The 18,738-nt window shown below is 42.4% G+C and overlaps 2 protein-coding genes across 2 annotated transcripts; both read left to right on the plus strand.

The window, feature by feature from the left end:
* Positions 1-13,880: 13,880 nt before the first annotated feature.
* On the plus strand, positions 13,881-15,257 carry LOC138904364 (uncharacterized). Its single transcript, XM_070192865.1, has 2 exons — positions 13,881-14,017; positions 14,552-15,257. Exons 1-2 carry the CDS (start codon positions 13,881-13,883, stop codon positions 15,255-15,257), a joined length of 843 nt encoding a protein of 280 aa, XP_070048966.1.
* A 14-nt stretch (positions 15,258-15,271) lies between these two features.
* Positions 15,272-16,398, plus strand: LOC138904365 (uncharacterized). Its single transcript, XM_070192866.1, has 2 exons — positions 15,272-15,571; positions 15,688-16,398. Exons 1-2 carry the CDS (start codon positions 15,272-15,274, stop codon positions 16,396-16,398), a joined length of 1,011 nt encoding a protein of 336 aa, XP_070048967.1.
* Positions 16,399-18,738: the final 2,340 nt, after the last annotated feature.

The raw sequence follows: 18,738 nt of genomic DNA on the forward strand, positions 1-18,738 counted from the left end.
TTCCTTCGTACTAGACTTTGATAATCTGTACTTCTGGTCTTCGCTGTGCTCAGAGGATCGGGTTATTGTCATTGACTTATTGCCTTGCCGTCATTTCCTAGGCTCTTTTCCTAACACTATTATTCTGGCGAATTGATTATCAAAGTGAATTTACTACGCTGAGTCATTACCTCCTGCCCTGCTAAGTTGTTAGTAATATAGTGATTTAAAATGAAACAATTAATATCATGCTACCTTGTGTGACTTATAAGTTAGAACTCGCCGTATATTTCAGTATTTACTATTTCTAATAGTTGTTATATTTTACCTCAATTGATTTCTGAACTTAATCTCCTTCACCTGTTTGAGGTTGTTATTCAACTTAAAAAGGAATTTTTATTATGTTTTAATTTACTAAATTCTATATTAAATGCAATAGTTTATTCGATATTGTATTTTATTTGAAAACGTTATTTTTCATCACTCAAATAATTTCTAAAATAAACTCATCTTTCTCGTTGATTTTTTATTTGGCCTAGAAACTGTAAATTTACTTTATGATTCATAAACAGAATCTCTTGAACATCTTAATTAGCATTTAATATGGATATTATGTACCGAATAGTACGTGGATTTTGCCATGCAAAGTGAGATGGAAAGAAGTGGGCACAACGTGCCAGGTGTGCTAAAGGTTTGGAAGTTGTGATTTATGGTATAAGATTACGAGAATGGGGATTGTTGGAATTGTGTACTAGAAATGATTTGATTGGTCGAGTTGACATCGTTTTCCCTACTTGAGCACATTTACACTTATCTGTATCCCAACTATGTTGTTGTTTAACTACTTGGTTATTTCTCGTTGCCATTCGTGTTTTCCCCTTATCGTCACTACTGTTTGTAATTTGATTTCTTCCTGCTATTGGCATTACTTTGATATCCCTATCTAGTTAGCTTTATGTCATATCCTGCTCAGGTTTATATGTGTAGTAGGTGTCTTAACCTGGCCTCGTCAGTACTCTACCGAGGCTAGGCTTGATACTTACTTGGTACCACTATGGTGTACCCATGCTACACTTCTGCACATCTTTTGTGCAGAACCAGGTACTTCGGATCGAGTTGGTTTTGATACTTATGCTTGGTTTCATTGGAGACTTCAAGGTACACCTGCCGCGCATTCACAGGCCCCGAAGTCACCTTCTAATTGTATTTATTTCCATTGTTTCCTTTTGTTCCGGAAAAGTGATTTATTCATTATGTATAACTACTTCTATAAAGGCTTATAACTTGTACTACCGATTTTGGGATTGTAAATTGTATAGAGATTTCTATTTCAAAATTGTTCGATGTTAGTAAATATTATCGTTATTTCTGTTAATGTTAGGATTGCTGTAACGACTTGGCCGGTCGTTTTGAGAATTAGAGCCCCGATCCCCTAATAACTATTTTCCCCATATCTATTTCTGCTATTGTGACTTGCCGGGATGATTGATTTTGAGTTTCTGAGTGTTTTGGGACACTTAGTCCCTAAATAAGAGCTTAAGCCTTAGGATTTGGATTGTAGCCGGAACAATATGAAGACGACTCCGGAATGGAATTTCGTTGGTTCCGTTAGCTCCGTTAGGTGATTTTGGGTTTAGGGGCGTGTCTCGATTGTGTTTTGGAGGTCTGTAGCTAATTTAGGCTTGAAATGGAGAAAGTCAATTTTTTGGAGTTTTTGGCCGGTAGTGGAATTTTTGATATCTGGGTCATTTTCCAATTCCAAAAATTAGAGTAGGTCCGTAATGTTGATTATGACTTGTGCGCAAAATTTGAGGTCAATCGGACGTGATTTGATAGGTTTCAGCATCAGTTGTAGAATTTTAAAGTTTCAAGTTCTTTAAGTTTGAATTGGATGGTGATTCGTGATATTAGCATTGTTTGATGAGATTTGAGAGCTTGACTAAGTTCGTATGGTGTTTTAGGATTGGTTGGTATGTTTGGTCGAGGTCCCGGGGGCCTCGGGTGAGTTTCGGACACCCAACTGATCGATTTTTGGACTTAGGAAGTTGCTGAAGTTTTCTGGCGTCTGAGTTCTGGCTTCCTTATACGCGATTGCGTGAGGTGATCCGCGATCGCGTAGGCTTAGCTAGGTAGAGGATGGAATTGTTCTTCGCGTTCGAGGACATGGTCTTGAGAACGCGTAGTGATGTGAGGTGGTGCTTCGCGAACACAGAGACAAGGTCGTGATTGCATAGGGTTAAGTGTACCAAAGCTGGACCATGCGCTTTGCTCATCGCGAACGCATGCGGATGTTCGCGAACGCGTACGGATGTTCACGATCACGTGAGTAGGGGGCAAGAGCATCGTGTTCGCACGGTCTTTCACGCGATCGCGATTGAGGAATCGTTGGGCAGTGTTAAAGTTTCCAAAAACGGGGGTTTTGCCATTTTACCAAAAGCTTGAGATAGGGAGCTCGGTGGGAGACGATTTCTTGAGGGATTTTGAAGGAGAACTATTGGGTAACTAATTCTAACTCTATTTTGATCATAATACATTAATCTATTATTGGTTTCCTCGTATAATTAAGGAAATTAAAGGTAGAAGTTTGGAAATAGGGGAAAAGGTTCCCCAATTGAAAATATGAGATTTGAATGGGAATTTGACGTCGGATTTAGATGATTTCTGTTCGAGTGAACTCGTGAGTGAATGGGTGTTCATAATTTGTAATTTTTACCCGATTACGAGACATGGACACGGGGAGACTTTTGGGCGTTTTCCCTAATTTCACGCTTTAGCTTCAAATTAATTAGCTAAATTAGTTACTTGTAGTTATATTTACATTATGCAATTTATTTGAATAGATTCAGGCCATTTGGAGTCGGATACTCGTGGCAAGAACGTGTTATCGAGGTGATTTGAGCGGTTCGAGTTAAGTGGCTTGCCTAACCCTGTGTTGGGGACTTTCCCCTTAGGATATTTCGATACTATTTGGTGTGTGGGTGCCATGTACGTGAGGTGACGAGTACGTACACGGGCTGTTATTACAAAAAATCCCGTTTATCCTTTTTAAACCATAAATTGTTTCTCTTATTAAATTGCACTAATATGTTTAATTGTTTAGTATAGACTAGAAAAGCATGCTTACGTGTTTTAACTGCCTATTTGACATTCTGTGCGCCATGCTTAGTTAAATCCCTATTTTTCCTTATTTGTGTTCAGTATAAACTATATAACTCGATTCCATACCTACCATTTCATCTTGCGTTGCATATTTAAATTGGGACTACGGACGTATTTCGGGAGATCCCTCTGTCTTGCATATTTACTTTGGGACTACGGATGTATTCCGGGATATCCCCCAGCACTGCATATTTACTTTCGAACTACGGACGTATTCCGGGAGATCCCACAGCACTGCATATTTACTTTGGGACTACGAACGTATTCCAGGAGATCCCCATATCTTGCATATTTATTTTGGGACTATAGACATATTCCGGGAGATCCCTTTGTACTGCATATTCATTCGGAACTACAGGACAGTATCCCAGGAGATTTCCCAATATGTTTACCTTGTTCTGAGTCGAGGACTCCCTTAACTGTTAAATTTTTGAGAATTTCTTTAACTGTGTTACCATAAATTTTACTTATACCTTTTACTATTTAATTTATTATATTTACTCCGGTAGGGCCTTGACCTGACCTCGTTACTACTCGACCGAGGTTAGGCTTGGCACTTACTAGGTATCATTGTGGTGTACTCATGCCCTTTCCTGCACATGTTTTTGTGTGCAGATCCAGGTACTAGCTATCAGCCTTGGGGTTAGTGCGTGTTGCTGATTCTAGGAGATTTCAAGGTACTTCTACTTGCATCCGCAGATCTTCAGAGTCCCCTTCTACTCTCTCGCCTAGAGACTTTCTTTATTATCTTCAAACTTTTGTATAGAGCTACTTGGAATATAGCAGCTTCTGACTTAGTGATATTTCGGGTCTTAGGAAATTATTTTGTATATGCCGAGCGGTACTACTCTTGGCTATTCATAATATGTTGTTTATCTTTATAATGTTGTGTTTTCTTTATATGTTTTTTGTATTATTAGGCTTACCTAGTCGTAAAGACTAGGTGCCATCACGACACCTTATAGAGGGTTAATTTGGGTCATGACAAGTTGGTATCAGAGCACTAGGTTCACAAGAGTCGCGAGTCACAAGTCGGTTTATTAGAGTCTCGCGGATCTGTGAGGAGACGTCCGTACTTTTCTTCGGGAGGCTATGTAACTGTTAAGAACAATCATATTTCCTTGATTTCCTTGTCGTGCGAGTTATTGACACCAAAATATTCTAAGATTCTATTCTATTATTTCTCACAGATGGTGAGGACCCGTATTGGGAGGACCGACGATCAGGCACCCGAGCCCCCTGTCAGAGACGCCAGAGGCCGAGGTCGGGGTAGAGGACGACCACGCGGTGCAGCCCGAGCACCTGCGAGAGCTGCATCAGAGGAGCCCCCAGTAGCTCCAGCTGGAGGGCCAGCACCGGAGATCACTATTACTACTCCAGCCCTCCAGGAGACTTAGCTCAGTTCATGAGCATATTTAGCACTCTGGCTCAAGCTGGACTATTTCCGATAGCTCCCGTTACATCTCAGGCCGGGGGAGGGGCACAGACTCCCACAACCCGCACTCCTAAGCAGAGGGTCCCGGTTGATCAGGCCCCAGAGTATATTCCTACGCCTCCAGTGGCTCCGGTTCAGCATGGGATCAGGGTAGCTACTTCTGAGGCAGAGCAACTCAAAATTGAGAGGTACAAGAAGTACCACCCACCTACTTTCAGCGGACTAGCTTCAGATAATGCTCTAGGTTTTCTTGAGGAGTGTCATCGTATTCTCTGCACTATAGGCATTGTGGAGACGAGTTGGGTTTCTTTCACCTTTTTCCAGCTGAGGGGAGCGGCATATCAGTGGTGGCATGCCTATGAGCTGAGTAGTCCAGACGAGGCAGCCTCACTCACTTGGACTCAATTTTCAGAGATGTTCTTACGTGAGTATGTTCCCCAGAGCCTCAGGGATGCTTGGCGCGTAGAGTTTGAGCATCTACATCAGGGTGCTATGACTGTGTCAGAGTATGCAGTCTGTTTTAGTAAGTTAGCTCGCCATACACCGGCTCTGGTTTCTACAGTCAGAGATAGGGTTCATCGCTTCATTAAGGGACTCTACCCCAGTATTTGGACCAGTATGGACAGGGAGTTGGATATGGACATCACTTATCAGCAGGCAGTGAGCATTGCTAGGAGAGTGGAGGGCATGTTCGCCCGGGACAGAGAGGAGAGAGAGGCCAAGAGGTCTCGAGAGACTGGTCATTATTCAGGAGCTCGTGCGCCAGCAGCACGCTATGGTAGGGGTTTTGTGAGTCACCTTGTTCATTCAGCTCTTCCAGCAGCCAGCGGTGTTCCAGCTCCTCCTAGACCTCAGGAGCCCTATTATGCACCGCGAATATCCAGTATGCCTCCTACTCGAGGTGCTATTACCGGCCAGTCTAGTAGGCCAGGTCAGAGTCAGTCTCAATCATCGCGCTCTCCAAGAGGTTGTTTTGAGTGTGGTGACACTTGTCACCTGGTTAAAGATTGCCCCAGAGTCAGGAGGGGTGCACTTCCACAGACTTATCAGCCTCCACGTGCTCCACCGGGTCCTCCGGCCATTCTTCCAGCCCCAGCTACCACCCCACCTCCTCAGCCAGCTAGAGGTGGAGGTTAGGGAGGTTGAGGTCGTCCTAGAGGGGGGAGGCCAGGCCAAGTACTATGCCCTTCCAGCCCGTTCAGAGTCTATTGCTTCATATTCAGTCATCACAGGTATCGTCCCTGTCTGTCATAGGGATGCATCGGTATTATTTGACCCAGGCTCGACGTATTCATATGTGTCTTCTTATTTTGCTCCACATTTGGGGATATCTTGGGATTCTTTGAGTTCCCCTATTTATGTATCTACTCCTGTGGGAGATTCTCTTGTTGTGGACCGCGTGTATCGGTCGTGTTTGATTGCTCTTAGTGGTTTTGAGACCAGGGCCGATTTATTATTGCTCAGCATGGTGGACTTTGATATTATTTTGGGCATGGACTGGTTGTCGCCCCATTATGATGTTCTTGATTGTCACGCTAAAACCGTAACGCTGGCTATGCCAGGTTTACCACGATTAGAGTGGAGAGGTACCTTAGAGTATACTCCCAGCAGTGTTATTTCTTTTCTTAAAGCTCAACTAATGGTTGATAAGGGGTGTGACGCGTATCTAGCTTATGTGAGAGATGTCAGTATTGATACCCCTACAGTTGAGCCAGTTCCAGTAGTGAGGGACTTTCCAGATATGTTTCTAGCTGATCTTCCGGGCATGCCGCCCGACAGAGAAATTAATTTTGGCATTGATTTGTTGTCGGGCACTCAGCCCATCTTTATTCCTCCATATCGTATGGCTCCTCCTGAATTGAAGGAGTTGAAAGAGTAGTTACAAAAATTGCTTGATAAAGACTTCATTCTGCCCAGTGTGTCACCTTGGGTGACTCTTGTCTTATTTGTGAAGAAGAAGGATGGTTCTATACTGATGTGTATTGATTGCCGCCAGTTGAACAAAGTCACAGTGAATAACAGGTATCCATTGCCTCATATTGATAACTTATTTGATTAGTTACAGGGTGCCAGAGTGTTTTCCAAGATTGACTTACGTTCAGGTTATCATCAGATGAAGATTCGGGAGTCGGATATCCCGAAGACTGCTTTTAGGACCAGATATGGTCACTATGAGTTTTTTGTCATGTCATTTGGGCTGACCAATGCCCCAGCTGCCTTTATGCATTTGATGCACAGTGTGTTCCGGACTTATCTTGATTCCTTCATCATTTTGTTTATTGATGACATCCTGGTATATTCCCGGTCTCGAGAAGATCACGAGCAGCACCTGAGGACCGTGCTTCAGACTTTGAGGGAGAAGAAATTGTATGCAAACTTTTCTAAGTGTGGATTCTGGCTTGATTCTGTGGCATTCTTGGGCCACATAGTGTCTTGTGATGAGATCAAGGTAGATCCGAAGAAGGTGGAGGCAGTGCAGAGTTGGCCCAGACCGTCATCAGCTACGGAGATCCGTAGTTTCCTTAGTTTGGCGGGGTATTACCGTCACTTTGTCGGGGGACTTTCATCCATTGCAGCACCTATGACCAGGCTAACCTAGAAGGGTGCTCCGTTCAGGTGGACCGAGGAGTGTGAGGGGAGCTTTCAGAAGCTCAAGACAGCTTTGACTACAGCCTCAGTATTAGTATTGCCTACAAGTTCGGGGTCCTACACTGTCTATTGTGATGCCTCGAGAATTGTTCTTGGAGTGGTATTGATGCAGGACGGTAGGGTGATTGCCTACGTATCTAGACAGTTGAAGGTGCATGAGAAGAATTATCCGGTTCATGATCTCGAGTTAGCGGCTATTGTTCATGCCCTGAAGATCTGGCATCATTATTTGTACGGTGTTCCCTGTGAGATTTACACTGATCACCGGAGTTTGCAGCACTTGTTTAGGCAGAAGGACCTTAATTTGCGTCAGGGGAGGTGGTTGGACCTACTTAAAGACTATGATATCACTTTATTATACCACCCGAGGAAGGCCAATGTAGTGGCCGATGCCTTGAGTCACCGGGCAGAGAGTTTGGGGAGTTTGGCATATCTTCCGGCAGCTGAGAGGCCCTTAGCCTTGGATGTTCAGGCCTTAGCCAGTCAGTTCGTGAGATTGGATATTTCAGAGCCTGTTCAGGTTTTAGCTTGTGTGGTTGCTCGGTCTTCTCTTTATGACCATATCAGGGAGCTCCAGTAAGATGATCCTCATCTTCTAGTTCTTCAGGACAGGGTTCGGCGAGGTGATGCCAGAGATGTGACTATTGGTGATGACGGTGTGATGAGGATGCAGGGCCGGATCTGTGTGCTCAATGTAGATGGGCTTCGGGAGTTGATTCTCGAGGAGGCCCACAACTGGCGGTACTCCATTCATCTCGGTGCTACGAAGATGTACCAGGATTTGAGACAGCACTACTCGTGGAGGAGGATGAAGAAGGATATAGTTGGGTTTGTGGCCAAGTGTCTCAACTATCAGCAGGTCAAATATGAGCACCAGAGGCCGGGTGGATTACTTCAGAGGTTATAGATCCTAGAGTGGAAGTGGGAGAGGATCACCATGGACTTTGTAGTTGGACTTCCACAAACTTTGAGGAGGTTCAATGCTATTTGGGTGATCGTGGATTGACCAAGTCAGCTCATTTTATTCCAGTATTTACTACTTATTCTTCTGAGAGGTTGGGTGAGATTTATATCAGAGAGATTGTTCGCCTTCATGGTATTCTAGTATCCATCATTTCAGACAGAGGTACACAGTTCACATCACGGTTTTGGAGAACCGTACAACAGGAGTTGGGTACTAGGGTGGAGTTGAGCACAACCTTTCACCCTCAGACAGACAGGCAGTCCGAGCGCACGATTCAGATTCTTGAGGATATGCTTCGTACCTGTATGATGGATTTCGGAGGGTCATGGGACCAATACTTTCCATTTGCAGAGTTTGCTTACAACAATAGTTACCAGTCCAACATTCAGATGGCACCATATGAGGATTTGTATGGTAGGCGGTGCCGGTCCCCAATGGGATGGTTTGAGCCGGGCGAGGCCCGATTATTGGGCACAGATTTGGTCCAGGATGCCCTGGATAAGGTGAAGGTGATTCAGGAGAGACTTCACACAGCCCAGTCCAGGCAGAAGAGTTATGCAGACCGAAAGGTTCGTGATTTGGCATTTATGGGTTGTGAACGGGTCTTGCTCCGGGTATCGCCTATGAAGGGCATCATGAGGTTCGGGAAAAAGGACAAGCTGAGCCCAAGGTTCATTGGTCCTTTTGAGATATTGCAACGAGTTGGGAGGTTGCTTATGCGCTTGCCTTGCCTCCCAACCTAGCAGAAGTTCACCAGGTATTCCACGTGTCTATGCTACGGAAGTATCACGGTGATCCGACTCATGTATTGGAATTCAGCTTAGTCCAGTTGGACAAAGATCTATCTTATGTTGAAGAGCCAGTAGGCATTTTGGACAGGCAGGTCAGAAAGCTCAAGTCAAAGAATATTTCTTCAGTAAAGGTCCAGTGGAGGGGTCAGCCGATCAAGGAGGCAACTTGGGAGACCGATCAGGATATGCGCAGCCAGTACCCTTATCTTTTCATAGTTTCAGGTATGTATTTATATTCGTTCGAGGACAAACGATTATTTTATACCCGGCCGGTTATTTTGAGAATTAGAGCCCCGATCCCCTAATAACTGCTTTCCCTATATCTATTTCTGATATTGTGACTTACCGGGATGATTGGTTTTGAGTTTCGAAGTATTTTGGGACACTTAGTCCCTAAATGAGAGCTTATGCCTTAAGATTTGGACTGTAGTCGGAACTATGTGAAGACGACTCTGGAATGGAATTCCTTTGGTCCCGTTAGCTCCGTTAGGTGATTTTGGGTTTAGGAGCATGTCCGAATTGTGTTTTGGAGGTCCGTAGCTTATTTAGGCTTGAAATGGCGAAAGTCAATTTTATGGAGTTTTGGGCCGGTAGTGGAATTTTTTATATCGGGGTCGTTTTCCAATTCTAGAAGTTAGAGTAGCTCCGTAATGTTGATTATGACTTGTGCATAAAATTTGAGGTCAATCGGGCGTGATTTGATAGGTTTCGGCATCTGTTGCAGAATTTTGAAGTTTCAAGTTCTTTAAGTTTGAATTGGAGGGTGATTCGTGATTTTAGCGTTGTTTGATGTGATTTGAGAGCTCGACTAAGTTCGTATGGTATTTTAGGATTGGTTGGTATGTTTGGTCGAGGTCCCGGGGGCCTTGGGTGAGTTTTGGACGCCTAACGGATCGATTTTTGGACTTAGGAGGTTGCTGAAGTTTTCTAGTATCTGAGTTCTGGTTTCCTTATACGTGATCGTGTGAGGTGATCCGCGATCGCGTAGGCTTATCTAGGCAGAGGATGGAATTGTTTTTCGCGTTCGCGGACATGGGCATGCGAACACGTAGTGATGTGAGGTGGTGCTTCACGAACGCAGAGACAAGGTCGCGATCGCGTAGGGTTAAGTGTATCAAAACTGGACCACGCGCTTTGCTCATCGCGAACGCGTGCGGATGTTCGCGATCGCATAATAGGGGGCCAGAGCATCGCGTTCGCGTGGTGTTTTACGCGATTGCGTAGAGTAATTTCTGGGGTAGCAAAGTTGTTCTTCGCGATCGCGAGGCTATTTCGGCGATCGCGATTGAGGAATCGCTGGGCAGTGTTAAAGTTTCCAAAAACGGGGGTTTTGCCATTTTACCAAAAACTTGAGATAGGGAGCTCGATGGGAGACGATTTCTTCAGGGATTTTGAAGGAGAACTATTGGGTAACTAATTCTAACTCTATTTTTATTAAAATACATTAATTTATTATTGTTTTCCTCGTCTAATTAAGGAAATTAAGGGTAGAAGTTTGGAAATAGGGGGAAAAGGTTCCCCAATTGAAAATCTGAGATTTGAATGGGAATTTGATGTCGGATTTAGATGATTTCTGTTCGAGTGAACTCGTAAGTGAATGGGTATTCATAATTTGTAATTTTTACCCGATTCCGAGACGTGGTCCCGGGGAGACCTTTTGGACGTTTTTCCTAATTTCACGATTTAACTTCGAATTAATTAGCTAAATTAGTTACTTGTAGTTATATTTACATTATGCAATTTATTTGAATAGATTCGGTCCATATGGAGTCGGATAATCATGGCAAGAATGTGTTATCGAGGTGATTTGAGCGGTTCGAGGTAAGTGGCTTGCCTAACTCTGTGTTGGGGACTTTCCCCTTAGGATATTTTGATACTATTTGGTGTGTGGGAGCCATGTACGTGAGGTGACGAGTACGTACACGGGGTGTTATTGTAAAAATCTCGTTTATCCTTTTTAAACCATAAATTATTTCTCTTATTAAATTGCACTAATATGTTTAATTGTTTAGTTTAGACTAGAAAAGCATGCTTACGTATTTTAACTGCCTATTTGACATTCTGTGCACCATGCTTAATTAAATCTCTATTTTTCCTTATCTATGTTTAGTATAAACTGTATAACTCGATGCCATACCTGCCATTTTATCTTGCGTTGCATATTTAAATTGTGACTACGGACGTATTCCGGGAGATCCCCCTGTCTTGCATATTTACTTTGGGACTACGGACGTATTTCGAGAGATCCCCCAACACTGCATATTTACTTTGGAACTACGGACGTATTCCGAGAGATCCCCCTATCTTACATATTTACTTTGGGACTACAGACATATTTCGGGAGATCCCCCTGTACTGCATATTCATTCGGAACTACGGGACGGTATCCCGGGAGATTTTCCACTGTGTTTACCTTGTTCTGAGCCGAGGACTCCCTTAACTTTTAAATTTTTGAGAATTTATTTAACTGTGTTACCATAAATTTTACTTATACCTTTTTACTGTTTAATTTATTGTATTTACTCTGGTAGGGCCTTGACCTGACCTCATCACTATTCGACCGAGGTTAGGCTTGGCACTTACTGGGTACCATTGTAGTGTACTCATGCCCTTTCTTGCACATGTTTTCGTGTGCAGATCCAGGTACGAGCTATCAGCCTTGGGGTTAGTGCGTGCTGCTGATTCTAGGAGACTTCAAGGTACTTCTGCTTGCGTCCGCTGATCTTCGGAGTCCCCTTCTACTCCCTCGCCTAGAGACATTTTTTATTATCTTTAGACTTTTGTATATGCCGAGAGGTACTACTCTTGGCTATTCATAATATGTTGTTTATCTTTAAAATATTGTGTTTTCTTTATATTATTTTTGTATTATTAGGCTTACCTAGTCGTAAAGACTAGGTGCCATCACGACACCTTACGGAGGGTTAATTCTGGTCGTGACAATTACCTAGATTTAGAGACTAGGTGTCATCACGACTTCTTCAGAGGGATTTTGGGTCGTGACACACCTAATTGTCAAATGTAAGGGGCACTACGTAAAGCGAGTCATGGTTGATGGAGGCTCGAGCATAGATGTATGCCCTCTCTCCACCTTTCAAAGCATGAAGATCAATACAGACAGAATCCAACCTAGCAATGTTCGCATCCGGGCTTTTGATGGCTCAACGAAAGATACCATTGGGGAGATCTACCTCATAATGACAATTGGGCCGGTTGATTTTGAAATTGTCTTCCAAGTAGTGGACATGGGAACTTCTTATAACTTTCTTCTTGGAAGGCCATGGATCCATATGGATCTAGTTGTGCCATCCACCTTGCATCAGATGCTCAAGTTCGAACATGAGGCAAGAAATTATTGTTCACGGAGAAGACATGTTAATCTCGTATATTGAGGCTAAGGAAGGGTGTGAGTCCATTATCTATCAGGCTTTTGAAGTGGTTGATGTGGACCACATTGAAGAAGGAAAGCCCATTTTGCATCCTCGTCTTTCCGCCACATCTGTAATGATAGCTGCACTTATGTTAAGACATGGTTATGAGCCAGAAAAAGGCCTAGAGGCATCATTGCAAGGAATTCCAAAACCCATCTATCCCTTTAGTAATAAGGGTACTTTTGGCTTTGGCTTCAGGCCAACACAAGCAGATAAAGACAAAGCCAAGCACCGCAAAAAGCATGGGTGGGTCTTGCAGAAACCGATTCCTCACATTTTCTACACTTTTGTCAAGCCACGACTCCATGGGGATCAAAATTCCTCGGCGCAGGAAAACATTGATGAAATTTGCCATGGCCTCAGCCAGATGTTCTCTGAAGTGAATATGATCCAGGCTAGTAAAGGCATTAGTCGTTCTGATATGCAACTACTTGGCCCAGACACCATGCTCAACAACCGGGAAGCAACTCCTCTCCCCACACGGAAGGAGTCTTGGTAATTTTCTTTTGCAACTTCTTTTTTGCATTTTGGGTTACTTTCAGGGTTGTAATTCAAACATCTCAGTATGATAGTTTTTTTTATGTTAACCCTTCTATCTTTTTAAATTCAATAAAAATGCAATTCAGTTTCGTATAAAGTTCTGTATCTTTTCTTTTTTTCTAATTCTTGTCATTTTATTTCCATTTCAGTTTTATTAATGTCGACTTTAATAACATGACATGCATGCAGAATTCATGCCTAGATCTTAAAAAGCTGTCTAATTTTGAAATAATGCATCAAGAGATTGAATATGATGAAGATGAGTCTGTTGAGGAAATAAAAAGAGAATTGGAACAATTTAAAAACAATCCTAAGCCCAACCTCAATGAAACTGAGCCGATTAATATTGTAAGTCATGAAGAAGTTAGAGAAACAAAGATAAGCATTCACACTAAACAAAAAATCAGAGATGCCATGATTCAACTTTTATTTGAATACAAAGATGTGTTTGCTTGGTCTTATGATAATATGACAGGTTTAAGTGTTGATCTAGTGGTTCATAAGCTTCTCATGTATCCTGATTTTCCACCAGTCCAACAAAAGCAACGAAAATTTAAAACGGACATGAGTGATAAAACCAAAGAGTAAATAATGAAGCAATTGAGCACTAATATGGTCAGAGCCATCCGATACACCACTTGGGTGGCAAATGTTGTGCCCATGCCAAAGAAGGATGTAAAAACCAGAGTATGTGTCCACTACAGAGACCTGGACAAAGCAAGTACAAAGTATAATTTTCCGTTATCAAACATCCACATCTTTGTAGATAATTGCACAAAGCGTGAGATACAATCTTTCGTGGATTTTTATGTTGGGTACCACCAGATTCTAATAGATGAGGATGATACAGAAAAGATTGCTTTCACCACTCCATGGGGTACATATTATTATAGGGTCATGCCATTCGGTTTGAAGAATGTAGGGGAACTTACATGAGGGTCATGACCACCATTTTTCACTGCATGATGCACAAAGAGATTGAAGTATATGTTGATGATGTCATCATAAAGTCAAAGACACAAGATGATCATGTGCGCGATTTGAAAAAGTTCTTTGAACGGCTGCGAAGGTATGACCTTAAGCTTAATCCAGCCAAGTGTGCATTTGGGGTTCTGTCTGGGAAGCTCCTCGGTTTTATAGTCAGCTGGAGAGGCATCGAATTGGATCTATCTAAGATAAAGTCTATTCAAGATCTGCCACCCCCGAAGAACAAAACTAAAGTCATGAGTTTGCATGGGAGATTAAACTACATCAGTAGGTTCATTGCTCATCTCACAACCACGTGCGAGCCCATTTTTAATTGTTGAAAAAGGATGTTGCTATCAAGTGCACGGACGATTACCAAAAATATTTTGATAGGAACAAAGATTATATGTCAAAACCCCATGTACTGGTTCCACCTAAACCTGGTAGGCCTTTGTTCTTATATTTATTGGTGATGGATCATCCCTTTGGATGCGTTCTAGGGCAACATGATGTGACATGCAAAATGGAACAGGCAATCTATTATTTGAGTAAGAAGTTCACCAATTATGAGGTTAAGTATACCCTTTTAGAAAGTAAGGCATTATCTTTTGGCCTACACTACTTACCTCATTTCTAGAATGGATCCATTGAAGTACATCTTCCAAAAGCCAACGCCTAGTGGCAGGCTCACTAAATGGCAAATTCTGCTCACAGAGTTCGACATCGTCTATGTCACTCGCACCGCAATGAAAGCACAGGTTTTGGAAGATCATTTGGCAGAGAATCCAGTTGATGATTATTATAAGCCACTAAGCACATACTTCCCAGACGAAGTGGTCAACTCAATAGAGGAGGTAGTTCCGGATGACAACCATGTATGGAAAATATATTTTGATGGGGATGTCAATATCATAGGAGTTGGGATCGGAGTAATCCTCATCTCACCTATTGGACAGCATTACCCTGTAATGGCCCGACTTCATTTCTTCTGTACCAATAATACGACAGAATATGAGGCTTGTATCATGGGTCTGAAAATGGCCCTCGATTTGGATGTGCATGAACTATTGGTTATAGGAGATTCCAACTTGCTTATCCGGCAAACCCAAGGCAAATGGGAGACTCTATACATCAAGCTTATTCTATACATACAATGTGTGCAAGACCTGAGCAAAAGATTCAAATCCATCGAGTTCAGGTACATTCCCAGGTTTCACAACGAGCTAGTCGATGACTTGGCTACCTTAGCCTCAACGCTCCCTTATCCAGGCAATACGCATATTGATCCATTGAAAATCCAAGTTCTGAATCAACACGGTTACTGCAATACTATTAAGACATAACCAGATGGTGAACCATGGTATCACGACATAAAATAATTCGTAAAAACAAGGGAATACCAGAGCATGCCAAGGGAGACCAAAAAGGAATGATAAGGCGGCTCGCCGGTGGTTTCTTCCTGAATGGGGAAATCATGTACAAAAGGACCCCAAATTTGAACTTGCTGAGGTGCATCGATGCCACAGAAGCTGAGCCAATCATGAGTGAAGTGCATTCGGGGGTATGTGGACTTCACATGAATGGATATGTTTTGGTGAAGAAGATTCTGCGGGCAGGGTATTATTGGCTTACTATGGAGCGAGATTACTTCAGTTTTGTTTGCAAGTGTCACCAATGCCAGATTCATGGCGACCTGATTCACTCGCCTCCATCGGAATTACACCCCATATCTTCTCATTGGCCTTTCGTTGCTTGGGTAATGGATGTTATTAGGCCAATCGAGCCAAAGGTTTTAATGTGCATAGATTTATTTTGGTCGCCATTTATTACTTCACCAAGTGGGTGGAGGCAGTTATTTTCAAAATAGTAACCAAGAAAGCAGTGGTAGACTTTGTTCATTCCAACATCATATGTCATTTTGGTATCCCAAAAACCATTATCAATGATAATGCAACCAATTTGAACAGTCATCTGATGAAGGAGGTATGCGAGCAATTTAAAATTATGCATCACCATTCTACCCCTTACCGACCAAAAGCCAACGGAGCTGTTGAAGCGTCTAACAAGAACATCAAGAAGATTCTTAGGAAGATGATCCAAGGGTCCATGCAATGGCATGAAAAGTTGCCTTTTGCTCTTTTGGAATACCGCACGACTGCTCGCACATCTGTTGGTGCAACTCTTTATCTGTTGGTGTATGGAACAGAAGCTGTAATACTGGCTGAAGTTGAAAATCCCTCTCTCCGAATCATTGTGGAATCGGAGATTGAAGACACTGAGTGGGTCAAGACCCAATTAGAACAACTATTGCTGATTGATGAAAAACAGCTAGCAGCATTATGTTTTGGCCAGTTATACCAGCAAAGAATGGCATGCGCTTATAACAAGAAAGTGCGCCCAAGGCACTTTGAGGTAGGCCATCTCGTCTTGAAATGCATTCTTCCACACCAGGTAGAAGATAAAGGAAAGTTCACCCCGTACTGACAAGGACCCTACATCATCAAGAAAGTGTTACCAAAAGGGGCCTTGCACTTGGTAAATGAAGAAGGGCGGGTACCAGACATGACTATTAACACAGATGCGGTCAAAATATATTATGTCTGATATATACCCAATGCGGAGCTTTCACGCATGATTTTCTCATATCGAAATGACGAAGGCTATCATTGAGTTGTATTTGTCTTCTTTGTTTTCCCAAATAGGGTAGGCAGCCTTACCCTAGGTTTGTTCCTATCACAATAAAAAAATACATATCCCTAATACTCCAAAACCGGGGCAGAAGTTTGTTTTATTTTATGGTAATTCTATAAAAAGGTTCCAAAAGTTATAATTCAGTTCAAGGTTTTTTTCACATCTTCGCGTTAAGACCTTCTGATCGATCTTTGAAAATATTGAAGTCACCATGCCAAGGGTGTTGGACAACCTGCCACATGCAGTATATTAGTTAAGGGCGGCGAAAAAAAAAGAAAAGAAAAGAAATGAGAGTCTTATCGGTTGAAACTCGTATGGGCACCGTAAGGCGATGGCAGAGAAATGAGAGAGTCTTATTAGTGAAAACCCGTATGTTCACCATAAGGCTACGGTGAGTAGAGAAATAAGAGAGGCGAGTTAGCGAAAACCCGCAAAGGGTGCTACTGGCCGAATGAGGGTCCTCAATACTCCGACATTGAGCACAACCGTGAACTCGGTTTCAAGATGAACCTTTGCGACAAATTTTGAGAATTATACATCTCAGACGGATCAAGCGTCCAATCCAAAATATATTTCATGATTCATTGAAGTCAGCACATACCTCCAGATATGTCTCCATGTTCCTCTACCCAAAAGGGACACCTTTTGTTTAAACATAGTTATTTTTTACTTTCAATTATTCTTCTATTTTTACCCATAATTTTGTTTGAGTCCCTTTTGGTCTAATCTTGTATAAAAAGGAAGCAAAGAAATGGCTGCAAACTGGCTACAGTTTCCCCGTAATACCGAGTACAATTTGGGTCATATACGGCATTGATAAAGGCACGAATCCATCGATGATCTCTTTTGATAATACGAACAAAGTGTCTCAAAGAAACTGAAAGGTCTCCTAAGCAAGACTTTCTTCATGGGAAAAGTTGATAAGCACTACGGATACAAACTGGTATTGGGTACAAGACAACTAAGTTTGATTTTAAAGGAAAATTGCCTTCCCTTAGGGACAAGGGTTAGCGGTACCATGGACATCCGGGTATGAAACAGTCGGGGGGAACTTCGGAAAGCCAAGGTCTCTAGGAAATGATACAGAGTATCCGAGTATCTCGGTACCACACTGACAGAAACGTTTCTTCGACAGCAGTGGCTGTGAATTCAAATTACTCAGGGCATCAAGGCCACAAACCGACCACCACTTTGAAAACTCACAAATTTTTCTTTGTCTTAAGCAGGAACAAAGCAGTGCAGAATGGCGATTCTCAAAGGACGAATGTCACCAAAGGTAAGTTCCTCAAAAGCTCTATTTTCTTTTATTTTTAGCATGCATTATTACTATTCATATCTCTCATTTTCGTAGCTTAACTCGGGTAGAACCTTTTCGCCTAGGGAGATCCAGCTCATGTAGAAGTACTCTTCACTCAGGCTATTTTACGTAGCTTAACTCAAGTAGAACATTTTCGTCTAGAGGGATTCAACACTTTATCCATAATACATGGTGCCAACCCATGGTTATATTTTTTTTCCATAATACCGGGTGCCAACCTCTGGTTATATTTTCTTTCAGTAATACAGGGTATCAACCCCTGGTTACATCCCTCCTCAGTAATACAGGGTAATAATCCACGGTTACACTCCTTTCAGTAATACAGGGTATCAATCCTTGGTTATATGCCTCTTTAGTAATACAGGGTACCAACCCCTGGTTACATTCCTTTCAGTAATACAGGGTACCAACCCCTAGTTATATTCTTCCTCGGTAATACATGGTACCAACCGTTGGTTACATTCCTTTCAGTGATACAGGGTACTAACCCCTGGTTACATTCATTTCTAGTAATACAAGGTACCAACCCCTGATTAAATTTCTTCTCAGTAATATAGGGTGTCAACCCCTAGTTACGTTCCCTTCCAGTAATATAGGGTACCAACCCCTAGTTACATTCTCTTTTAGTAATATAGGGTACCAACCTCTGGTTATATTCATTCTTAGTAATTCAGGGTACCAACCCCTGGTTACACTCCTTCCTACTGACACAAGGTTCCAACCACTTATTACATTTCCTTTCAGTAATATAGGGTACCAACCCCTGGTTACATTATCTTTCAGTAATACAGGGTACCAACCCCTGGTTACATTCA

This window comes from Nicotiana tomentosiformis, chromosome 2, assembly GCF_000390325.3.
Source record: "Nicotiana tomentosiformis chromosome 2, ASM39032v3, whole genome shotgun sequence".
NCBI lineage: Eukaryota > Viridiplantae > Streptophyta > Magnoliopsida > Solanales > Solanaceae > Nicotiana > Nicotiana tomentosiformis.

Coding starts and splice junctions, on each gene's coding strand:
- LOC138904364 (XM_070192865.1), top strand. CDS start 13,881: ATGAGGGTCATGACCACCATTTTTCACTGCATGATGCACAAAGAGATT. Junction 14,018..14,551: donor TTCTTTGAACGGCTGCGAAG/GTATGACCTTAA, acceptor CCTCATTTCTAG/AATGGATCCATTGAAGTACA.
- LOC138904365 (XM_070192866.1), top strand. CDS start 15,272: ATGGTATCACGACATAAAATAATTCGTAAAAACAAGGGAATACCAGAG. Junction 15,572..15,687: donor AGCGAGATTACTTCAGTTTT/GTTTGCAAGTGT, acceptor GGATGTTATTAG/GCCAATCGAGCCAAAGGTTT.